We start from the raw sequence: 23102 nt of genomic DNA, 5'->3' as shown, positions 1-23102 counted from the left end.
GTTGGTACACAACCTTGGCTTGGTTGCGTTGCTATAGCTGTTGCGCCGGTGTAGCGTGTTTGTTGGGTCTATTTGGTTCGCTGCCTAACTTGCCACATTTTACCTAACTTTTCTGGTTAAAGTTAGTTTTTCAATTCGAACGACTGACCTTATGCAAAGTATGACACAGTTAGCCACGAATCAAACAATATCGGTATATAATCGCTATCAATGCCGAACGCCGGGTTTCCTCGACCTAGCTCGCTTCGGTCTGAAGGATTTGTTTGGTCCACCCATTTCTTCTTAATGGAAAACTTGTGCCCTGGTACATGTTCGTGTAGAAAAGAATACACACATACACCGGTTGGGTACGTAATCCACACATACTAGCACCTCTGTGGTGATTCGAAGGCAGGACAGGAACCCCTTGCTCTTGCATTGGCGAATATGCGCGCCGCGCCGCCGCGCCACCACACTAGCTAGGCAGATCTTCGCAGGTACGCCATGACGCCGATGCCAGTGACGAGGGCAGCCCCGGCGGCGACCCCGCTGTACGCCGCCGCCCACGCGTCCCGGCTGGACATGCCCACCGCCATGGCGCCACGTGGGGTGGCCACCGCTTTCCTGCGCCCGGTGGTGCCGGAGTAGTCCAGGAACAGCTTCAGACCCTGCATGCATGCATGCATGCATGAATTCACCCGGAACGCAGCAGAAAAAATAAGAAGCAAGAGCTGGGACTCGTTGCGTATGCTGGCGCGCGCGCGCGTGCCTTCCATCCGGCGAGCCTGGCGTGTTCCACCGCCGCCGCGAGGTCGTCGTCCGACGCGAGCACCACCTTGTCCCGGTCCTCGTCTTCGTACTGCACGCACACAAGTATTGCAGGCTTTAGTTGTGTTGTGTTCTTTGCAACTTATATATCGTTGATGACTCGCATCAAGTACCAACTGCGATACATATATATACTCCTATTAACTATAGGAGTATTTCCTTATCGGCCGGCAGCCAATCAGGTATATATATACACGTATGTATGTGTACCAGGATTTGCGGTAGGCGGTCAGGGTCGATGTCGGCGCCGAGCCTCCGCAGGATGCAGGTCACCAGAGGCGTCAAGCTCTGAACCTCTGCAGGGAAGGAGGAGGGGGAGGTCACCATCGGCGTACGTCAAGCTCTTAACTGAACCCTCCCCGCGGTGGAATGAGATAGCAAGCAGCTCTGATGGAAATAATCAAACTGACGCAACTGCCATGCATGCAAGCAAGCTAAGGTTACCACAGCTGAAGCGGTGCATCCGCCCTCGCCTGTCCTGGAGCTTGAAGGAGAAGGACGACAGCGAGAACCCCGCCTCGCTGCCGCCGCCCGCGGAGTCGTGGTGGTGGTGGTGGTGGTGGACATCGGACATCATCATCTGCGACCTCGACGCCTCGCTGCCCAATCAAACTATTAGTAGGTCTCCATCGATCCGGCCGGTCCTGCAAATAATGTTATAAACAACAATAATAAACCTCATCTGGGACTGGGTGTCCGTCTCGTCGTCCAGGGGGCCCAAGGCCATGGCGGAGTCCCAGAACCTCTGGAACATGGACGATGCCGCCTCGTCGCTCCCCGCGCTGCCGTCGCCGCCGCCGCCACTGCTCTCCACCTGCAGTGTGCCATCGCATGCACGTTGCGCGCAAACGCACTATTATTAGCGTATGCGTGTATGTATATGCGTGCGTGTAGCGTGTATCTATAGCATGCCGAGATCGATGAACAGAGAGCTTACAATGGAGATCGCGGCATGTGCGATGTCAATGACGTCGATGATTGAAATGATTGAGCCGTCTGCCAAATGGATTGCATTACTTGTCAGCACTACTGAGGCGGCGGCCAGTGTGATTAATTCAGTAATATATATGTTTTTCCAGGAGGTCATGCATTCTGTTCTCCCTGAAAAATTACACGCACCTCTGTCCATCACTGGAAGATGCAAGAACTTGCGCTCCTGCATGGTCCGTAGGGCGTCCAGTATAGGCATGTCGACCGTGGCAAATTCAGGGTCAGGGGTCATGACCTATACAGTTTGCATTACATCATGTCATATGACTCATATAGTTAAAAAAATGTATGAAACTCAGTTGTGTACTTGCTTTACTTACCTTCTCTACCGGAGTCGCGTCCGCTGACAGGTTCTTAGCGACCAGGCGCATCAAGATATCCCTTGAACTGGCATGGCAGAGGCAAGCAGTGTATTATGTATGATGAGGGTACTAATTCGAGTGTAGATTCATAAGGGCACTGCCTGAAAGAGAGCAAATACAACGCGCATGAATTTTATTCAGTTCAAATTCACTTACGTCAGGATGCCTTGCGGCTTGCTCCCCACGGCCACTACGGCTGAGGTCGCATGCGCTTCCACCATCCTCTTGGTAGCTGCAAGGACGGAATCACCAGGCGACACCATGACGACTCTGTCCATGCATGTAAAAGCTTACAGATATGAGACGTCGATCGATATACACATATTAATCTAGCTAGAGAGGATAATTTGTGCTCGAAATAATTAATTATGGAGGTCTCCGTACGTGGATCGGAGGGGGGGTTGTTTAATTAATTAATTAATTTAACCAAACGTACGTTGAGTCTTCGCCAATAATGGCAGACAAGCAGGGCCTGAACATTTGCTCCTTGAGAGCTTCGACGATGGAGTACTTGTCGTCGCCAGCCGCGACGTTGGCGATCGCCGCCTTCCCCTTCTCGGACGCCCTCTCCATCCGGGAGATGGCGTCGTAGAGGCACTTGGCGATGTCCAGCATGGCCACCACCTCGCCGTTATCCACCACCGGCAGGTGCCTGAACTTGCCTGATCGATGCATCAAATGGATCGGTCGTCCATGCATGAGCATGCATGCACAAGCACAAGACACACACGGTTATTAGTCATATGCTATCATTGTGCAAGCAGGTTCGTAGATCTACGACGTGCCTTGAACCATCTTCTGCAGCGCCTCGACGGCGAGCGTATCCGAGAGGACGAAGATGGGGTGCCTCGTCATCACCTTCCACACCGGCGTCTCGTCGATCTTGAGCTCGCGCGCGATCACCCTCGTAGCGATGTCCTAATATGGCTATATATTTAGAAGCGACGACATGCATGGACCTTCGACGGTTTGGGAGGACGATTACTGAAAATTTTGTGAAAGGGGGAAGAACACGAATTGAAGAGCAAAGGCCAAGGGCCACGGCCAACCTTGTCGGTGAGGATGCCGCAGAGCAGCGCGTTCGAGTCCGTGAGCAGCGCGGCGTCGGCCCTCCGCGCGGCCATCCGGCGGCACACCTCCAGCACGGTGGTGCTCTCGGGGACCGTCAGCGCCCGGGACAGCCGCAGCCGCTTCACCGTGCGCTCGCCGCCCATGGTCCTGCATCCATGCATGCGCCTCGCGTCGGTCAGATATGGATGAGATCGCAGGCACTGATGGCGCGTAGTACGTGTTATGTTCAAAGCATGCATATGCATGTTACATCGATCGGGACAGCCCGCGCTTGGGGCTGTCGCCCATCACGCCGGCAGAGGCCGCGCGGCGTCCCATGGCGCCGCCGCTCCCCATCGACAGCGTCCGCCGCGGCGGTGACATGCCGCCGACCATTGCTGCGGACGGACGGATGGTCGGACGGACGCACGGACGGACGGGACCAGGATTTTTGGGGAACGTGATCGAATAGACAGGTACGGTGCGTGCCCTTAATTGAGGCCTGCCGCCCTGCCGGCGCGGAGCTCGGAGTCGGAGGTGGCCCTTGCCTCCCGCGCTTTTTTCCTTGTCCGGGAATTTTGCTGTTTAAAAATTGCACGACGCTTCCAGGAGCGCTCCCCAGTTGACCAATTATAACCTGCGGTGGCACCTAATTAATCGACTACTTGCAACATTATGAGAAATTATACTGCTTATTAATAACAATTCTTTTTTGGTGGATCTATATGTCGAGTATCACAAGAACTTACTCCCTCCGTCCCCATATACAAGGTGTAACCAACTTTTGTTCAAAAACCAAAAATATATTTCATTCCCTATGGTGTAATTGGATTGGATATGTCGTTTCATATTTGTTCTCATTTTTTCTTTTCGGCTACAGATATTATAAAATTGTATCGTATAAGATTCGAATGGATATCGACATATTAAACATTCAACTTTGAGAATATGAATACATATACGGCTCAGATACTAAGTACTAAGACTCGGATATCGATCAGATCTTTGGCCTCTTAGACAGATCAAATTCAAATACGAACGGGTAATATCTATACCATTTACACCCCCTAATCCTCTCTATTAATACTAGTATTATTGCATCGATGCACATATCTTTAGAGAGGACACCTTATATCATAGGACGAGAATAAAATGTGGTTACACATTATATTATGGGATAATGGGACGAATGGAGTACTATATTGTAAAAACTCGAGAATGTGAGCCCTCACTCACACATCATCATATTGATACTTTTGCAGATTGGTTGCAATAAAATCTAATAGCTGACGAGGCTATTGATAATCAATTGACATAGTTGGCTAAGGGTCCATCTTCCTCGATCTTGATATTCTAAGGATACAAGATAAATGGATACATATTTTACATAAGAGTGTAAGACAACAAGAGCACTAATTATTAATGCAAAGACATTGATGGAAATAAGAACTCAAATTATGGTTACGTAGAGAAGATCTAGGAACTAGAGTATGGATCTTATTTGAAGATCCCTCTGTTTTGTTGTTAATGGGTGAAGCTAAAAGCAGGAAACGTAATAGTTGTTCTAGAGTATAGAATGATCACCATTGATCTCAACATGACCGGCCGGATATAGAAATGAATCGTTCGTCCTAGCCAAGGATGTCAATTAAATTTTTTTATGTGATAGATATGTCTATGGAACCAAAGCAGAAGCTAACAACGAAAAATATTATATCCAATATAGTGCCTAAGTGCCACATAGTTCTTCTAAGGAAATAGAAGATCATGGGAATTTAGATAATGATGCTCCATACTTGCAATGTGATCATAATGAAGGGAGATTTATAAAGAAGTATAATTCTAGGGAACAAAAGTTGTAATAGTAGGAGACTTTGTTGAATTATAGATTTCACATAATTCTTTTTATATCTTGACATTGTGCTTTTTATATCTTGCCATTGTGCTTTTTATATATTCACATTGTGCAATTAATATATGGTAACTATAAAAATGTAGGTATTATTACCTGCATACATTACCTTTTATAAAACTTCCTGTCGAAGATTATTCTATAGTAATTATATGGGGTAGGTCACGTGACCGAAAACTATAGGTAAAGACATAAAAGACACAAAGATATATACATGTTCGAGATCGCGGTATGAGATAATTTCATACGTCCTATTTTATAGTTGATGTCCACTACTATGCAATATAATATGACCTGTTGTGATCTTCTACTGTCATGGGGCTCCCATGTCCCTCCTTTTATATGCTAAGGAGGAGGTGATGATTACAAGATAGGCACCAAGTCGATTACCTATTTGGACCCGTGGCTAAGTCGGTCTCGAGTTGTATATATATGAGTCAAACTTTATCTTTCTGTATGTGTATCTCCCTTATCTATTGGGATATATCATATTTGGTAGAATCTTGATCGTATTCTCTAGTCCGATAAGATCTTTGCCATGTTTATATGCTTCTAGAATCATCCTAATGGTAGACCTTCTTCTAGTCTTAATTAGTGAGTAGGCTCATCTGTCAGTATTGAGCACGTCACTGTTTTGGTGTGGGTATGTAAATGGGTGTTTGTGATAAAGGGTTGTAACAATTACCAATTACACTATTGAGTCGGATATCCTTAGGATGTAGTAGGTAGCTAGGGCAAGTTTGTACTTTTAGCAGACTGTCCTTGGGTTTAGGGTTTAGAGGACAGTTTGACAAGACATTAAAGAACATTTGCTCCACATTTGTCTTTCTATTGTGCCCTTGTTGCTCTGCTTATTTTGGCCACAACTGTCAGAACCAAAAAAGAAGCATTGATCAACACACAGTACTTGAAGGGCAGAAGGATATGTTATGGGTTGAAGTAATATAAAGTTCACGATCAACAATGATTATGGCGAGAGAGTGAAGCAATGAACCATGAAGAAAATGGTAATTTTATTCCAAACTCACAATAAAAAACTATACATGACTTTCAAGGATAAAAGAAAGTCATCTAACTTTGTCAAGTTTTCAAAATATAGAGGCCATCAGATGGGTTTCTACACTATAAGGCATCTAAAGAGGGCCAGGGTAGGGCATCAATCAATAAAGACAACATTGCAAATTAGGAGTACTTTCGTAAGCTAGGGACTAGTGGCAATGAAAGAGGTGTGAAGATGTGGATCAAGATGGAACATTACCATGTTTAGAGAGGTGATTGTTAACCGGAAAACCATTCTAGACTTCAGCGTTAACGTCCCAAAAGATTGCTCAAATTTTTCCACAAACAACATTTTAGGTAATTCATACTTCTACCTTACAATTTTAAGTTAGTGTCCACTACCTCGTATCCTATATGGTTTTGTAATTGAATATGTAGTCTAATTTGCTATTTATATTTATAGCATTTCTGCCACTTCCAATTGGATATTTCTAGTGATCTCGATGAAATGAGGCATTATACACATCTTTGACTCTATGGGGAAGTCAACCATAGAGTTGCAAGAAGTCATGAACCTTCTGAATGAGTAATTCTTACCAGACGAACTTAATGCACTAAACCTCTAAAAGATTTGATCATACACAAAGAACTAATCATTTTCATTTTGCAAGGTATGGATGTGGCTACATAAAAAGCAGTCTAGCCTAAAGAAAATTCTAGTGTTTACGCCATCTCTAGCAGACTTCCTATCCCATCTCATATTCCACATCCTATTTCAAACTCCACTCTATGAAATACAGTCTATAGTGCAAAGCAGTGTTTTGCACGACTATATACATGCTCTGTTGGAGACAACCTTAGGCCAAACTTCACAAAGGTTGCACCTCTTGCAAGTTATTTGCCAATAATAAACTATGAATTTTCCCGGTTCTACTGTTTGACACAGAAAAAGGAGAACAATCTTTGTGGATACTATATTTGTGAATTTATTCAAACCTTCGTAGGTAACAAGTTAGTGACAAAAGATATTGAGGTACGTCATCAATGTCTATAATATTAATGTAGATTTCATGATAATAAAATGTCTCAGTTTTAAAATTAATATAATAATATTTTTATTAATGGTTTTGGTTGATCACAGTTGATGAAGATGAAAAAGAACTACTCCCTTCATAAAAGATCGAAGCCACTCAAAAACAACTAATAGGGTTTATATATAATAAGATTGTATAAAAAACAGAGAGTTTTATATGATAGACGAAATCTTCTAGACCTATCAAAAGACAAGAGGGAGAATTATAAGAATATATAAATGAAAAAAATATTTAGTAATCATTAACCTTCACAGTACTCGCTTGTACTTTTGTATATACTACTACTAATCATTTTAATGTACTCATATTACACTAGTAGAAAAGAGCTCAAAGCCTGCGGCACCCATAAATTATCACTGGCGGTTTCAGTTACCGCGCGCCAGTAAAAAAAACCAGGTGGGCCTGGCTTGGGAACCGCCAGTGGAAACCTATTTCCACTGGCGGTTATCTTAACACAACCGCCAGTGAAAATCTAGTTTCCACTGGCGGTTGGTGTAACAGAACCGCCAATGGAAATATCCTATTTCCACTGGCGGTTGTGTTAAGAGAACCGCCAGTGGAAATAGGTTTCCACTGGCGGTTTTTCAAGCCAACCGCTAGTGAACTATCTGTTATAAATACCACTCTTCCTCCCCCCGACAGGAGCTGTAGCTCGCAGCCAACTTCCATTGGAGGCGATTTTGGAGGTCCAGATTTCACAAAATACAAGGGGGGAGGTTTTGGTCTTCATTTTTGGAAGAAGGTGGATAAGAAAGGTTGGTTTATGTTTCTTTGTCATTTTTTGTTCATTCTTGCTCAATTTTAGCCACATTTTGGATCTAGGGTTTTACATGTGAGAGAGAAGAGTATAGCTAGGTTATTTTCTCTATTTCCTCAAATGAGGTTGCTTAAGATGGTTAGATTTTGTCTATTCCCTCTCCTTTTTCATGTTTAGTTCTCAAATAAGTTTATCCATGACACATATTTAGTTGCTTAATGAATGGTGAATGTGTTGTATGGAGAGGGAGGATGATAGGTTTGGTAATTAAGATTGTTTTTATTAATTGTTATGAAAGGTTGGTTTAATTATGTTTCAGTTGCCAATTATTGTTCATTTTTGCTCAATTTTAACTACATTTTGAAACTAGGCTTTCACCATGTGTTAGAGATAGGTTTGGGTATTAAGATTTTTTGTTTATTAGTTGCTAGGAAAGTTTGGCTTATGTTTCTTTTGCCAAATTTTGTTCATTTTTCCTCCATTTTAGCCACATTTTGGATCTAGGGTTTCACCATGTGTTAGAGATAAAGTAGTTAGGTTGCCTAATCGATCCAACCGCCTATTGATATATGTTTCTCTTGCCAATTTGTGTGTCTTGTGTGTTTTATGTTACTTTTTTTTACAGGTGATGATGGAGAGGATATCCTGGATGTATAACTTATCAAGGCTAGATCCATCATACATATCTGAGGTCCATAAGTTTATTGTTGTCGCTACGAACCATGCTTGGAGAACAAAGACAAAGCACATATATTGTCCATGCATGGACTGCAAAAATGCTGTTGTATTTGATGACATAGAACAAATCATATCTCATCTGGTATGCCGAGGATTTGTGAAGGATTACATAATTTGGACAAAGCATGGAGAGGGTAGCTCTTCGCCTTATACAGCTGGAAACCCTGCGAACATCGACGACAGCTTTCAGTTCGTTCATGAGACACAACAACGTCTTCCACAGAGCGAACATGTAGTGCCAAATGTTACTGATCATGGTTACGCCGGAGGAAATGAACGTGAAAGAACCCATGTTCTGCCAAATGTTATGGACGAGGAAGATGCAGAGTTGTTAGAGGCAATGTTGCGTCGTCATACAGATCCATCAATGTTCTTCATGAAAGGTATGGAGTCCCTGAAGAAGGCAACAGAAGAGCCTTTGTACGACGAGTCTAAGGGCTGTACCAAAGAGTTCACGATCCTCCGGTCTGTGTTAAAGTTGTTGATGTTAAAAGCTAGATATGGTCTGTCTGATGCTGGCTTCAATGCGTTCTTGAGTATTGTCGCAGACATGCTTCCAAAGGAGAACAAAGTGCCTGCTAACACGTACTATGCAAAGAAACTAATCAGTCCACTCACTATGGGTGTGGAGAAGATCCACGCGTGTAGAAATCACTGTATCCTTTATCGAGGTGATGACTATAAAGACTTGGAGAGCTGCCCAAAGTGTGGTGCAAATAGGTACAAGACGAATAAAGACTATCGAGAGGAAGAGTGTGTTGCATCTGTTTCTAAAGGGAAGAAGCGAAAGAAAGCCAAAAAGAAGACTTCAAAATCCACGAGCAAAGAAAAAGAAGTAGACTATTATGCGCTCAAAAAGATTCCTGCTTTGGTGATGTGGTACCTCCCCGTCGTCGATCGATTGAGGTGTTTGTTCGCTAACCCTGAGGATGCCAAACTTATGAGCTGGCATGCTTCTTATGAGCACAAAAACGATGGGAAGCTTCGACATCCAGCCGATGGGAAGCAGTGGCAAGATTTCAATGAGAACCACCGAGACTTTGCCAATAAACCAAGAAATGTTAGGTTCGCACTGAGTACTGATGGAATGAATCCATTTGCTGAAAGGAGCAGCAAGCATAGCACATGGCCAGTGATCCTCACCATATACAACCTTCCTTCATGGTTGATGCAGAAACGGAAGTACATTTTGCTAACCATGCTTATTTCTGGACCTACACAACCTGGAGTTGATATGGATGTATTTTTAGAGCCCTTAATGGAGGATATGAAAATATTGTGGGTAACGGGTGTTCAAATGTTGGATGAGTATCGTAAAGATTCATTCACGCTGAGAGCAATTATTTTTGTTACGATCAACGATTACCCTGCACTCTTCACATTATCAGGCCAGTTTAAGGGAAAGGTTGGCTGCACAGTATGCATTGATGAAACTGCTTACGTGTCCCTTACTGCATCTAAGAAGATAGTGTACATGAGGCACAGACGCTTTTTATTGGAAGGACACTGGTACCGCATGCGAAAGATGGATAAGTACTTTGACAATAATGGTGAACTACATTCTACTGCTCCATCGGGTAACAATAAAGGTCATAGAGTTTTTGAAATAGTCAGGAATATCAAGTTTGTTTTCGGGAAGAAGACAAAAGACGGAAAAACAAGGAAGGATGCCAAACCAGCTCCGGGGGCTATATTCAAGAAAAAGTCTATTTTCTTCGAGTACTTGCCTTACTGGAAAGAGTTAGATGTGCGGCATGCGATCGATGGTATGCACGTTCAGAAGAACGTGTTTGAAAGCATAATTGGCACCTTGCTAGACATAAAGGGCAAAACAAAAGAAGGGCTCAATTCACGCATGGACTTGGTAAATTTAGGCATAAAAAAGGAACTAGATCCTGTTCTTCAAGAAAATGGGAAGTATCATCTCCCAGCAGCAAGCTACAATCTCAATGTAGATGAGAAACATGCGATGTGTGTTTGGCTTAAGAATTTGAAAGTCCCATCCGGATTCTGCTCTAGCATACGGAGTATTGTGTCAATGAAAGACCTGATAGTCACCAACTACAACTCACATGATTGTCATGTCATGCTGACTACATTCCTACCTATTGCCATCAGGGCTATAAATCCTTTGTTTTTAAAGATGGTAATCACGGGTTGTGCTACTTTTTCAACAGAATTTCGCAAAAGGTAATTGACTGTGATGAGTTGGCATCTCTTCAGGAATTCGCAGTGGAGACAATATCACAGTTTGAGATGTGTTTCCCTCCATCGTTCTTTCATATTATGGTGCACCTTGTGGTGCACTAGGTGCCACAAATAGAGGCATTGGGTCCTATGTACTTGCATGAAATGTGGACGTACGAGCGTTTCATGTCAATACTGAATGACTATGTATCAACCCGTGCTCGTCCCGAGGCATCCATGATAGAGGGGTACTGTACCGAAGAGGCCATTGAGTCCGGAGGTCCATTCTGCAATAGTATCCTAAAAGACCAGGTTGCAATAGGTCTGCCTCCGTCACGACACGAGGGTAGATTGTATGGAAGCGGGAGGATGGGACGGAAATCTTTCATCCCACCAGATTACAATACAGTACTTGAGGCACATCACAACATCCTACATCAGCTAGCGATAATAGAGCCATTTATCCAACAACACATCAATGAGCTTCACGAGCAAAATCCTGGGCATACGGCTGATTGGGTAATGAAGCAACATAAGCAGCGGTTCAACACATGGCTAATGGTGAAGGACATTCCACGTGGAGAAACAATAGAAGAAAAAACCATCAAGGGGTTGGCATCTGGACCATCACGCCAGGTCACAACATGGCAAACCTATGACATTAGTGGATTCACATTTTGTACCAAGTCCAAGGACAAAAAGAGTGAAAGTCGCCTAGAGGGGGGGGTGAATAGGGCGAAACTGAAATTTACAAAATTAATCACAACTACAAGCCGGGTTAGCGTTAGAAATATAATCGAGTCCGTGAGAGAGGGTGCAAAATAAATCGCAAGCGAATAAAGAGTGTGACACGCGGATTTGTTTTACCGAGGTTCGGTTCTCGCAAACCTACTCCCCGTTGAGGTGGTCACAAAGACCGGGTCTCTTTCAACCCTTTCCCTCTCTCAAACGGTCCCTCGGACCGAGTGAGCTTTTCTTCTCAATCACTTGGAACACAAAGTTCCTACAAGGATCACCACACGATTGGTGTCTCTTGTCTCAATTACAAGTGAGGTTAATCTCAAGAAAGAATGAGAAAGAAAGCAATCCAAGCGTAAGAGCTCAAAAGAACACAACAAATCACTCTCACTTAACACTAAAGCTTTTGTGGAATTGGGAGAGGATTTGATCACTTGAGTGTGTCTTGTATTGATTGCCTAGCTCTTGTAAGTGGTTGGAAGTTGGAAAACTTGGATTACTTGAATGTGGGGTGGTTGGGGGTATTTATAACCCCAACCACCAAACTAGCCGTTTGATGGAGGCTGCTGTCGCATGGCGCACCGGACAGTCCGGTGCGCCACCAGACACTGTCCGGTGCGCCACCAGACACTATCCGATGCGCCAGCCACGTCACCAGGCCGTTGGGTTCCGACCGTTGGAGCTCTGACGTGAGGGCCCGCCTGGCTGTCCGGTGGTGCACCAGACAAGTCCTGTAGACTGTCCGGTGTGCCACCCGCGCGTGCTCTGCTCCTCTGCACGCGCTGGCGCGCATTTATTGCGTTGCAGTCGACCGTTGGCGCGAAGTAGCCGTTGCTCCGCTGGCTCACCGGACAGTCCGGTGTGCACCAGACATGTCCGGTGAATTATAGCGGAGCGGATTCCCGAAGCTGGCGAGTTCAGAGTCGCTCTCCTCTGGAGCACCGGACACTGTCCGGTGTGCACCGGACAGTCCGGTACGCCAGGCCAGGGCAGCCTTCGGTTGTCCCTTGCTCTCTTTGTTGAACCCTTTTCTTTGTCTTTTTATTGGCCTTTTGTGAATATTTGGCACCTGTATAACTTATAGACTAGAGCAAACTAGTTAGTCCAATTATTTGTGTTGCGGAATTCTACCACCAAAATCATTTAGGAAATAGGTGTAAGCCTAATTCCCTTTCAATCTCCCCCTTTTTGGTGATTGATGCCAACACAAACCAAAGCAAGTATAGAAGTGCATAATTGAACTAGTTTGCATAATATAAGTGCAAAGGTTACTTAGAATTGAGCCAATATAAATACTTATAAGATACGCATGGATTGTTTCTTTAATTTTAACATTTTGGACCACGTTTGCACCACATGTTTTGTTTTTGCAAATTCTTTTGTAAATCCTTTTCAAAGTCCTTTTGCAAATAGTGAAAGGTAAATAAATAAATAACATTTTGCGAAGCATTTTCAAGACTTGAAATTTTCTCCCCTTGTTCCAAATGCTTTTCCTTTGACTAAACAAAACTCCCCTTCAATAAATTTCTCCTCTTAGTGTTCAAGAGGGTTTTAAGATACTGATTTTAAAAATACTATTCTTTCCCCCTTTTGAACACAATGAGATACCAATTTAAAAAATCATACCAATTTAAAAACTCTTTTTAAAACATACCAATTGAAAAACTCTTTTTTAAAATTAGGTGGTGGTGCGGACCTTTTGCTTTTGGCTCATGCTCTCTCCCCCTTTGGAATAAATCGCCAAAAACAGAATCATTAGAGCCCTTTTAACTACTTTCTCCCCTTTGGCAAATAAAATACGAGTGAAGATTATACCAACGTTGGAGAAATGGCTCGGAGCGACGGTGAAGAATGAGTGATGGAGTGGAGTGGAAGCCTTTGTCTTCGCCGAAGACTCCAATTCCCTTTCAATACACCTATGACTTGGTTTGAAAGAGACTTGAAAAACACATTAGTCATAGCATATATAAAAGAGACATGATCAAAGGTATATGAATGAGCGATGTGTGCAAATCAACAAAAGAAGTTCCTAGAATCAAGAATATATAGCTCATGCCTAAGTTTGTTAAAAGTTTGTTCATCTAGTGGCTTGGTAAAGATATCGGCTAATTGATCTTTAGTGTTAATATAAGCAATCTCGATATCTCCTTTTTGTTGGTGATCCCTTAGAAAATGATACCGAATGGCTATGTGTTTAGTGCGGCTATGCTCAACGGGATTATCCGCCATTCGGATTGCACTCTCATTATCACATAGAAGAGGAACTTTGGTTAGTTTGTAACCGTAGTCCCTAAGGGTTTGCCTCATCCAAAGTAGTTGCGCGCAACAATGGCCTGCGGCAATATACTCGGCTTCGGCGGTAGAAAGAGCTACCTAATTTTGCTTCTTTGAAGCCCAAGACACCAAGGATCTTCCCAAGAGCTGGCAAGTCCCCGATGTGCTCTTTCTATTAATTTTACACCCCGCCCAATCGGCATCCGAATAACCAATCAAATCAAATGTGGATCCCCTAGGATACCAAAGCCCAAACATAGGAGTATAAACTAAATATCTCAAGATTCGTTTTACGGCCGTAAGGTGAGCTTCCTTAGGGTCGGTTTGGAATCTTGCACACATGCATACGAAAGCATAATATCCGGTCGAGATGCACATAAATAGAGTAAAGAACCTATCATCAACTGGTATACCTTTTGATCCACGGACTTACCTTCCGTGTCGAGGTCGAGATGCCCATTGGTTCCCATGGGTGTCTTGATGGGTTTGGCATCCTTCATCCCAAACTTGCTTAGGATATCTTGAGTATACTTTGTTTGGCTAATGAAGGTGCCCTCTTGGAGTCGCTTTACTTGAAATCCTAAGAAATACTTCAACTCCCCCATCATAGACATCTCGAATTTTTGTGTCATGATCCTACTAAATTCTTCACATGTAGACTCGTTAGTAGACCCAAATATAATATCATCAACATAAATTTGGCATACAAACAAGTCATTTTCAAGAGTTTTAGTGAAGAGTGTAGGATCGGCTTTTCCGACTTTGAATCCATTAGTGATAAGGAAATCTCTAAGGCATTCATACCATGCTCTTGGGGCTTGCTTGAGCCCATAAAGCGCCTTAGAGAGTTTATAAACATGGTTAGAGTACTCACTATCTTCAAAGCCGGGAGGTTGCTCAACATAGACCTCTTCCTTGATCGGTCCATTGAGGAAGGCACATTTCACGTCCATTTGATAAAGCTTGAAGCCATGGTAAGTAGCATAGGCTAATAATATACGAATTGACTCAAGCCTAGCTACGGGTGCATAGGTTTCACCGAAATCCAAACCTTCGACTTGGGAGTATCCTTTGGCCACAAGTCGAGCTTTGTTCCTTGTCACCACACCATGCTCGTCTTGCTTGTTGCGGAAAACCCATTTGGTTCCTACAACATTTTGATTAGGACGTGGAACTAAATGCCATACCTCATTCCTCGTGAAATTGTTGAGCTCCTCTTGCATCGCCACCACCCAATCTGAATCTTGAAGTGCTTCCTCTACCCTGTGTGGCTCAATAGAGGAAATAAAAGAGTAATGCTCACAAAAATGTGCAACATGAGATCTAGTGGTTACCCCCTTATGAATGTCGCCGAGGATGGTGTCGACGGGGTGATCTCGTTGGATTGCTTGGTGGACTCTTGGGTGTGGCGGCCTTGGTTCTTCATCCTCCTTGTCTTGATCATTTGCATCTCCCCCTTGATCATTGCCGTCATCTTGAGGTGGCTCATTTGCTTGATCTTCTCCTTCATCAACTTGAGCCTCATCCTCATTTTGAGTTGGTGGAGATGCTTGCGTGGAGGAGGATGGTTGATCTTGTGCATTTGGAGGCTCTTCAGATTCCTTAGGACACACATCCCCAATGGACATGTTCCTTAGCGCGATGCACGGAGCCTCTTCATCACCTATCTCATCAAGATCAACTTGCTCTACTTGAGAGCCGTTAGTCTCATCAAACACAACGTCACAAGAAACTTCAACTTGTCCGGAGGACTTGTTAAAGACTCTATATGCCCTTGTGTTTGAATCATATCCTAGTAAAAAGCCTTCTACAGTCTTAGGAGCAAATTTAGATTTTCTACCTCTTTTAACAAGAATAAAGCATTTGCTACCAAAGACTCTAAAATATGAAATATTGGGCTTTTTACCGGTTAGGAGTTTGTATGATGTCTTCTTGAGGATTCGGTGTAGATACAACCGGTTGATGGCGTAGCAGGCGGTGTTGACCGCCTCGGCCCAAAACCGATCCGAAGTCTTGTACTCATCAAACATGGTTCTTGCCATGTCCAATAGAGTTCTATTCTTCCTCTCCACTACACCATTTTGTTGTGGCGTGTAGGGAGAAGAGAACTCATGCTTGATGCCCTCCTCCTCAAGGAGGCCTTCAATTTGAGAGTTCTTAAACTCCGTCCCGTTGTCGCTTCTAATCTTTTTGATCCTTAAGCCGAACTCATTTTGAGCCCGTCTCAAGAATCCTTTTAATGTCTCTTGGGTATGAGATTTTTCCTTCAAAAAGAATACCCAAGTGAAGCGAGAATAATCATCCACAATAACTAGACAGTACTTACTCCCGCTGATGCTTATGTAAGCTATCGGGCCGAATAGATCCATGTGTAGGAGCTCTAGTGGCCTGTCAGTCGTCATGATGTTCTTGTGTGGATGATGTGCACCTACTTGCTTCCCTGCTTGGCATGCGCTACAAATCCTGTCTTTCTCAAAATGAACATTTGTTAATCCTAAAATGTGCTCTCCCTTTAGAAGCTTGTGAAGATTCTTCATCCCAACGTGTGCTAGTCGGCGATGCCAGAGCTAGCCCATGTTAGTCTTAGCAATTAAGCAAGTGTCGAGTTCAGCTCTATCAAAATTTACTAAGTATAGCTGACCCTCTAACACTCCCTTAAATGCTATTGAATCATCACTTCTTCTAAAGACAGTGACACCTACATCAGTAAATAGACAGTTGTAGCCCATTTTGCATAATTGAGAAATGGAAAGCAAATTGTAATATAATGAATCTACAAGAAAAACATTGGAAATAGAATGGTCAGGTGATATAGCAATTTTACCCAATCCTTTGACCAAACCTTGATTTCCATCCCCGAATGTGATAGCTCGTTGGGGATCTTGGTTTTTCTCGTAGGAGGAGAACATCTTCTTCTCCCCTGTCATGTGGTTTGTGCACCCGCTGTCGATTACCCAACTTGAGCCCCCGGATGCATAAACCTACAAAACAAGTTTAGTTCTTCACTTTAGGTACCCAAATGGTTTTGGGTCCTTTGGCATTAGATACAAGAACTTTGGGTACCCAAACACAAGTTTTTGATCCCTTGTGTTTGCCCCCAACATACTTGGCAACTACCTTGCCGGATTTGTTAGTTAAGACATATGATGCATCAAAAGTTTTAAATGAAATGTCATGATCATTTGATGCACTAGGAGTTTTCTTCTTAGGCAACTTAGCACGGGTTGGTTGCCTAGAACTAGATGTCTCACCCTTATACACAAATGCATGGTTAGGGCTAGAGTGAGACTTCCTAGAATGAATTCTCCTAATTTTGCTCTCAGGATAACCGGCAGGGTACAAAATGTAACCCTCGTTATCCTGAGTCATGGGAGCCTTGCCCTTAACAAAATTAGACAATTTCTTAGGAGGGGCATTAAGTTTGACATTGTCCCCCTTTTGGAAGCCAATGCCATTCTTAATGCCAGGGCGTCTCCCACTATAAAACATACTACGAGCAAATTTAAATTTTTCATTTTCAAGTTCATGCTCGGCAATTTTAGCATCTAATTTTGCTATATGATCATTTTGTTGTTTAATTAGAGCCATGTGATCATGAATAGCATTAATATCAACATCTCTACATCTAGTGCAAATAGAAGTATGTTCAACGGTAGATGTAGAGGATTTGCAAGATTTTAATTCTACAACCTTAGCATGCAATATATCATTTTTACTTCTAGGGTCGAAAATGGAAGCATTGCAAATATCTACTTCTTTAGCCTTAGCAAGCAATTTTTCATTTTCATTCCTAAGGCTAGCAAGAGTAATGTTTAATTCTTCAATCTTAGCAAGCAAATTATCATTATCTTTTCTAAGATTGGGAATTGAAACATCACAAACATTTGAATCAACCTTAGCTAACAAACTAGCATTCTCATTTCTAAGGTTGTCTATAGTCTCATGGCAAGTGCTTAGCTCACTAGATAGTTTTTCACATTTTTCTACTTCTAGAGCGTAAGCATTTTTAACTTTAACATGCTTCTTGTTTTCTTTAATAAGGAAGTCCTCTTGGGAGTCCAAGAGATCATCCTTCTCATGGATAGCACTAATCAATTCATTTAATTTTTCTTTTTGTTGCATGTTTAAGTTGGCAAAAAGAGTACGCAAATTATCTTCCTCATCACTAGCATTATCATCGCTAGAGGACTCATATCTAGTGGAGGATTTGGATTTAACCTTCTTCTTTTTGCCGTCTTTTGCCATGAGGCACTTGTGGCCGACGTTGGGGAAGAGAAGGCCTTCGTTGATGGCGATGTTGGCGGCGTCCTCGTCGGAGGAGGAGTCGGAGGAGCTCTCGTCCGAGTCCCACTCACGGCATATGTGGGCGTCGCCACCCTTCTTGTAGTATTTCTTCTTCTCCTTTCTTCTCCCCTTCTTGTCATCGCCCCTGTCACTAGAAATAGGACATTTTGCTATAAAGTGACCGGGCTTACCACACTTGTAGCAAACCTTCTTGGAGCGGGGCTTGTAATCTTTCCCCATCCTTTGCTTGAGGATTTGGCGGAAGCTCTTGATGACGAGCGCCATTTTCTCATTGTCGAGCTTTGAGGCGTCGATTGGTTGTCTACTCGGTGTAGACTCCTCCTTCTTCTCCTCCGTCGCCTTAAATGCGATCGGTTGAGCTTTGGATGTGGAGGGATCATCTAGCTCATTGATTTTTTTGAGCCCTTGATCATGTACTCAAAGCTCACAAAGTTCCCGATTACTTCCTCGGGAGTCATTAGTGTATATCTAGGATTACCACGAATTAATTGAACTTGAGTAGGGTTAAGGAAAATAAGTGATCTAAGAATAACCTTAACCATCTCGTGGTCATCCCACGTTTTGCTCCCGAGGTTGCGCACTTGGTTCACCAAGGTTTTGAGCCGGTTGTACATGTCTTGTGGCTCTTCCCCTTTGTGAAGCCGGAAGCGACCGAGCTCCCCCTCGATCGTCTCCCGCTTGGTGATCTTGGTTAGCTCATCTCCCTCGTGCGCGGTCTTGAGCACGTCCCAAACTTCCTTGGTGCTCTTTAATCCTTGCACCTTGTTATACTCCTCTCGACTTAGAGAGGCGAGGAGTATAGTTGTGGCTTGGGAGTTGAAGTGCTCGATTTGTGCCACCTCGTCCTCATCGTGATCCTCATCCCCTACGGATGGTACCTGTACACCAAACTCAACAACATCCCATATACTTTTGTGGAGTGAGGTTAGGTGAAACCGCATTAAATCACTCCACCTAGCATAATCTTCACCATCAAAGGTTGGTGGTTTGCCTAATGGGACAGAAAGTAAAGGCGTATGTTTAGGAATGCAAGGATAGCGTAGGGGGATCTTACTAAACTTCTTGCGCTCATGGCGCTTAGAAGTTACGGAGGGCGCGTCGGAGCCGGAGGTGGAAGGTGATGAAGTATCGGTCTCGTAGTAGACCACCTTCCTCATCTTCTTTTTCTTGTCGCCACTCCGATGCGACTTGTGGGAAGAGGCTTTCTTCTCCTTCCCCTTCCCGTTTTTGCAGGACTCTTCCGATGAAGCCTTCCGTGGCTTGTAGTAGGCTTGTCGCCGGTCTCCATCTCCTTCTTGGCGTGATCTCCCGACATCACTTCGAGCGGTTAGGCTCTAATGAAGCACCGGGCTCTGATACCAATTGAAAGTCGCCTAGAGAGGGGGGTGAATAGGGCGAAACTGAAATTTACAAAATTAATCACAACTACAAGCCGGGTTAGCGTTAGAAATATAATCGAGTCCGTGAGAGAGGGTGCAAAACAAATCGCAAGCGAATAAAGAGTGTGACACGCGGATTTGTTTTACCGAGGTTCGGTTCTCGCAAACCTACTCCTCGTTGAGGTGGTCACAAAGACAGGGTCTCTTTCAACCCTTTCCCTCTCTCAAACGGTCCCTCGGACCGAGTGAGCTTTTATTCTCAATCACTTGGAACACAAAGTTCCTACAAGGATCACCACACGATTGGTGTCTCTTGTCTCAATTACAAGTTAGGTTAATCTCAAGAAAGAATGAGAAAGAAAGCAATCCAAGCGCAAGAGCTCAAAAGAACACAACAAATCACTCTCACTTAACACTAAAGCTTTTGTGGAATTGGGAGAGGATTTGATCACTTGGGTGTGTCTTGTATTAATTGCCTAGCTCTTGTAAGTGGTTGGAAGTTGGAAAACTTGGATTACTTGAATGTGGGGTGGTTGGGGGTATTTATAACCCCAACCACCAAACTAGCCGTTTGGTGGAGGCTGCTGTTGCATGGCGTACCGGACAGTCTGGTGCGCCAGCCACGTCACCAGGCCGTTGGGTTCCGACCGTTGGAGCTCTGACGTGAGGGCCCGCCTGGCTGTCCGGTGGTGCACCGGACAAGTCCTGTAGACTGTCCGGTGTGCCACCCGCGCATGCTCTGTTCCTCTGCGCGCGCTGGCGCACATTTAATGCGTTGCAGTCGACCGTTGGCGCGAAGTAGTCGTTGCTCCGCTGGCTCACCGGACTGTCCGGTGTGCACCGGACATGTCCGGTGAATTATAGCGGAGCGGATTCCCGAAGCTGGCGAGTTCAGGGTCGCTCTCCTCTGGAGCACCGGACATGTCCGGTGAATTATAGCGAAGCGCCTCTAAAAATTCCCGAAGGTGCGAAGTTTGGCTTGGAGTCCCCTGGTGCACCGGACACTGTCCGGTGGTGCACCGGACAGTCCGGTGCGCCAGGCTAGGGCAGCCTTCGGTTGTCCCTTGCTCTCTTTGTTGAATCCTTTTCTTGGTCTTTTTATTGGCCTTTTGTGAATCTTTGGCACCTGTATAACTTATAGACTAGAGCAAACTAGTTAGTCCAATTATTTGTGTTGGGCAATTCAACCACCAAAATCATTTAGGAAATAGGTGTAAACCTAATTCCCTTTCAAAGAGCATGTCACAAAACAGTGGTGTTCGATGCGAGGCCATAGATGATGAAACTGGTGAGATTATTACATATTTTGGCTTTATTGAGGACATATGGGAACTAGACTATGGTATATTTCAGATCTCGGTTTTCCGATGTCAATGGGTTGAAGACAAACATGTCACGGTAGACAACTATGGGGTCAGAGTTCTTGATCTAAGTAAGGTAGGTTACAAAGATGACCCATGGATCCTTGCTAATCGTGCTGCACAGGTCTTCTATGCTGAACAGATCATTTCTAACAATGAGAAGAAAAGCACCGACAAACCGAAGCATGTAGTTTTTCCTAGAAAACAACAAGCTATAGGAGTTGATGGTGTATCTGATTTAGAGGATTTTAACCAGTTCAACGACATGTCTCTTTTCATAGACCATCCAACCAAGATAAGGAACGTTGAGCGAAGCATCCCACGCAATTCGATGCCCTGGGTACGCCACGATGGACAAGGCAGAACAATAGCTCCCTAGATTATATAGTTGTCATGTAATTGATTATTGTTAGGACATGTCATGTAATTGATTATTGTTAGCAACAAACCAAAGCATGTAATTTTACACGACTTTCTAGTGACTTTCTAGAGAGGAGAGGGAGTAAGAAACAAGCATCTTCAAAGAACATGCTGTGAAAGAACTTGGAAAGATGATTACCAGATCTGATACTTGTGAAAGAACTTCACACCAATGGTGACGAGAGACGCGAAGCCAGGAGACGACGTAGTATTTAAACACTGCAAGAACGGGCATTCTAGTGACTTTCTAGAGAGGAGAGGGAGAGGGAGAGAGAGAGGAGAGAGAGATAGGAGAAAGATAGAAGAGAGAAAGGAGAGAGAGGAGAAAGAGAGAGAGGAGAGAGAGGGAGAGATAGAGGAGGGAGAGAGAGGGAAGAGAGAGGAGGGAGAGAGAGGAGGGAGAGGGGAGAGAGAGGAGCTAGGAAGAGGAGAGAGAGGAGAGAGAGAGGAGAGAGAGGAGAGAGAGAGGGGAGAGAGAGGAGCTAGGGAGAGGAGAGAGAGCGAGAGGAGAGAGAGAGGAGGGAGAGAGAGAAGTAATATATTTAATATGTATAAAAATTTATATACTTAATGTATGAATATACAATAAAAAATAATATACTAAAAATATTACTACTGGCGGTTCACAACGAAAACCGCCAGTATAAATGGCCTCCACAGTCTGTGGAAGGCATTTCTACTGGCGGTTCTCGATGACAACCGCCAGTAGAAATGGCCTCCACAGTCTGTGGAAGGCATTTCTGAGAGCACCTAGAGGGGGGGGGTGAATAGGTGATCCTGTGAAACTTAAACTTATAGCCACAGAAACTTGTTAAGTGTCAGCACAATAATCGCCAAGTGGTTAGAGATGAGTCTCAACAAAACACAATACCACAAGAGATCAAACACAGAGATGACATAGTGGTTTATCCCGTGGTTCGGCCAAGACCAACGCTTGCCTACTCCACGTTGTGGCGTCCCAACGGACGAGGGTTGCAATCAACCCCTCTCAAGCGGTCCAAAGACCAGCTTGAATACCACGGTGTTTTGCTTTGCTTTTCAATATCCCGTTTGCGAGGAATCTCCACAACTTGGAGCCTCTCGCCCTTACACTTGAGATTCACAAAGAAATACGGAGTAAGGGAGGGAAGCAACACACACAAATCCACAGCAAAATGCGCACACACACGGCCAAGAATCGAGCTCAAAAGACTATCTGAAAGTTCTCACTAGAACGGAGCTCGAATCACTGAGAATGACAAACGAATGCGCAAAGACTGAGTGTGGATGATCAAGAATGCTCTAAGGTTGCTTAGTTTTCTCCTCCATACGCCTAGGGGTCCCTTTTATAGCCCCAAGGCAGCTAGGAGCCGTTGAGAGCAAATCTGGAAGGCCAATCTTGCCTTCTGTCGTCGGGTGCACCGGACAGTCCGGTGCACACCGGACACTGTCCGGTGCCCGATTTCCTTCCTAAAATGGTGCGGCCGACCGTTGCAGATCTGGGAGCCGTTGGCGCACCGGACATGTCCGGTGCACACCGGACAGTCCGGTGCCCCCTTCCGACCGTTGGCCCGGCCACGTGTCGCGCGCAGATTCCGCGGCCGACCGTTGGCCCGACCGACCGTTGGCTCACCGGACAGTCCGGTGCACACCGGATAGTCCGGTGAATTTTAGCCGTACGCCGTCGGCGAATTCCCGAGAGCGGCCACTTCACGCCGAGTCAGCCTGGCGCACCGGACACTGTCCGGTG

At 44.4% G+C, this 23102-nt stretch overlaps 1 protein-coding gene across 1 annotated transcript; it reads right to left on the bottom strand.

The window, feature by feature from the left end:
• Positions 1-299: 299 nt before the first annotated feature.
• LOC100279220 (uncharacterized) lies at positions 300-3635 on the bottom strand. The gene is made up of 13 exons (NM_001152244.2): positions 3481-3635; positions 3209-3377; positions 2945-3077; positions 2596-2821; positions 2316-2429; positions 2118-2184; positions 1927-2032; positions 1745-1803; positions 1485-1621; positions 1252-1406; positions 1018-1103; positions 749-838; positions 300-647 (listed from the first exon to the last, which is right to left on the bottom strand). The coding sequence occupies exons 1-13, from the start codon at positions 3603-3605 to the stop codon at positions 459-461; spliced, it is 1656 nt and encodes a 551-aa protein (NP_001145716.2). The 5' UTR covers positions 3606-3635; the 3' UTR covers positions 300-458.
• Between the last annotated feature and the right edge of the window lie 19467 nt (positions 3636-23102).

This window comes from Zea mays, chromosome 4, assembly GCF_902167145.1.
Source record: "Zea mays cultivar B73 chromosome 4, Zm-B73-REFERENCE-NAM-5.0, whole genome shotgun sequence".
NCBI lineage: Eukaryota > Viridiplantae > Streptophyta > Magnoliopsida > Poales > Poaceae > Zea > Zea mays.
This window is presented reverse-complemented; position numbering and strand designations above follow the sequence as displayed.

Excerpts from the sequence above, each read along its gene's own strand:
- LOC100279220 (NM_001152244.2), bottom strand. The coding sequence starts at position 3,605 with ATGGTCGGCGGCATGTCACCGCCGCGGCGGACGCTGTCGATGGGGAGC. Across the intron at positions 3,078-3,208 it reads GCGGCATCCTCACCGACAAG|GACATCGCTACGAGGGTGAT; the intron begins GTTGGCCGTGGC and ends TAGCCATATTAG. Across the intron at positions 1,407-1,484 it reads GACACCCAGTCCCAGATGAG|CGAGGCGTCGAGGTCGCAGA; the intron begins GTTTATTATTGT and ends TTGATTGGGCAG.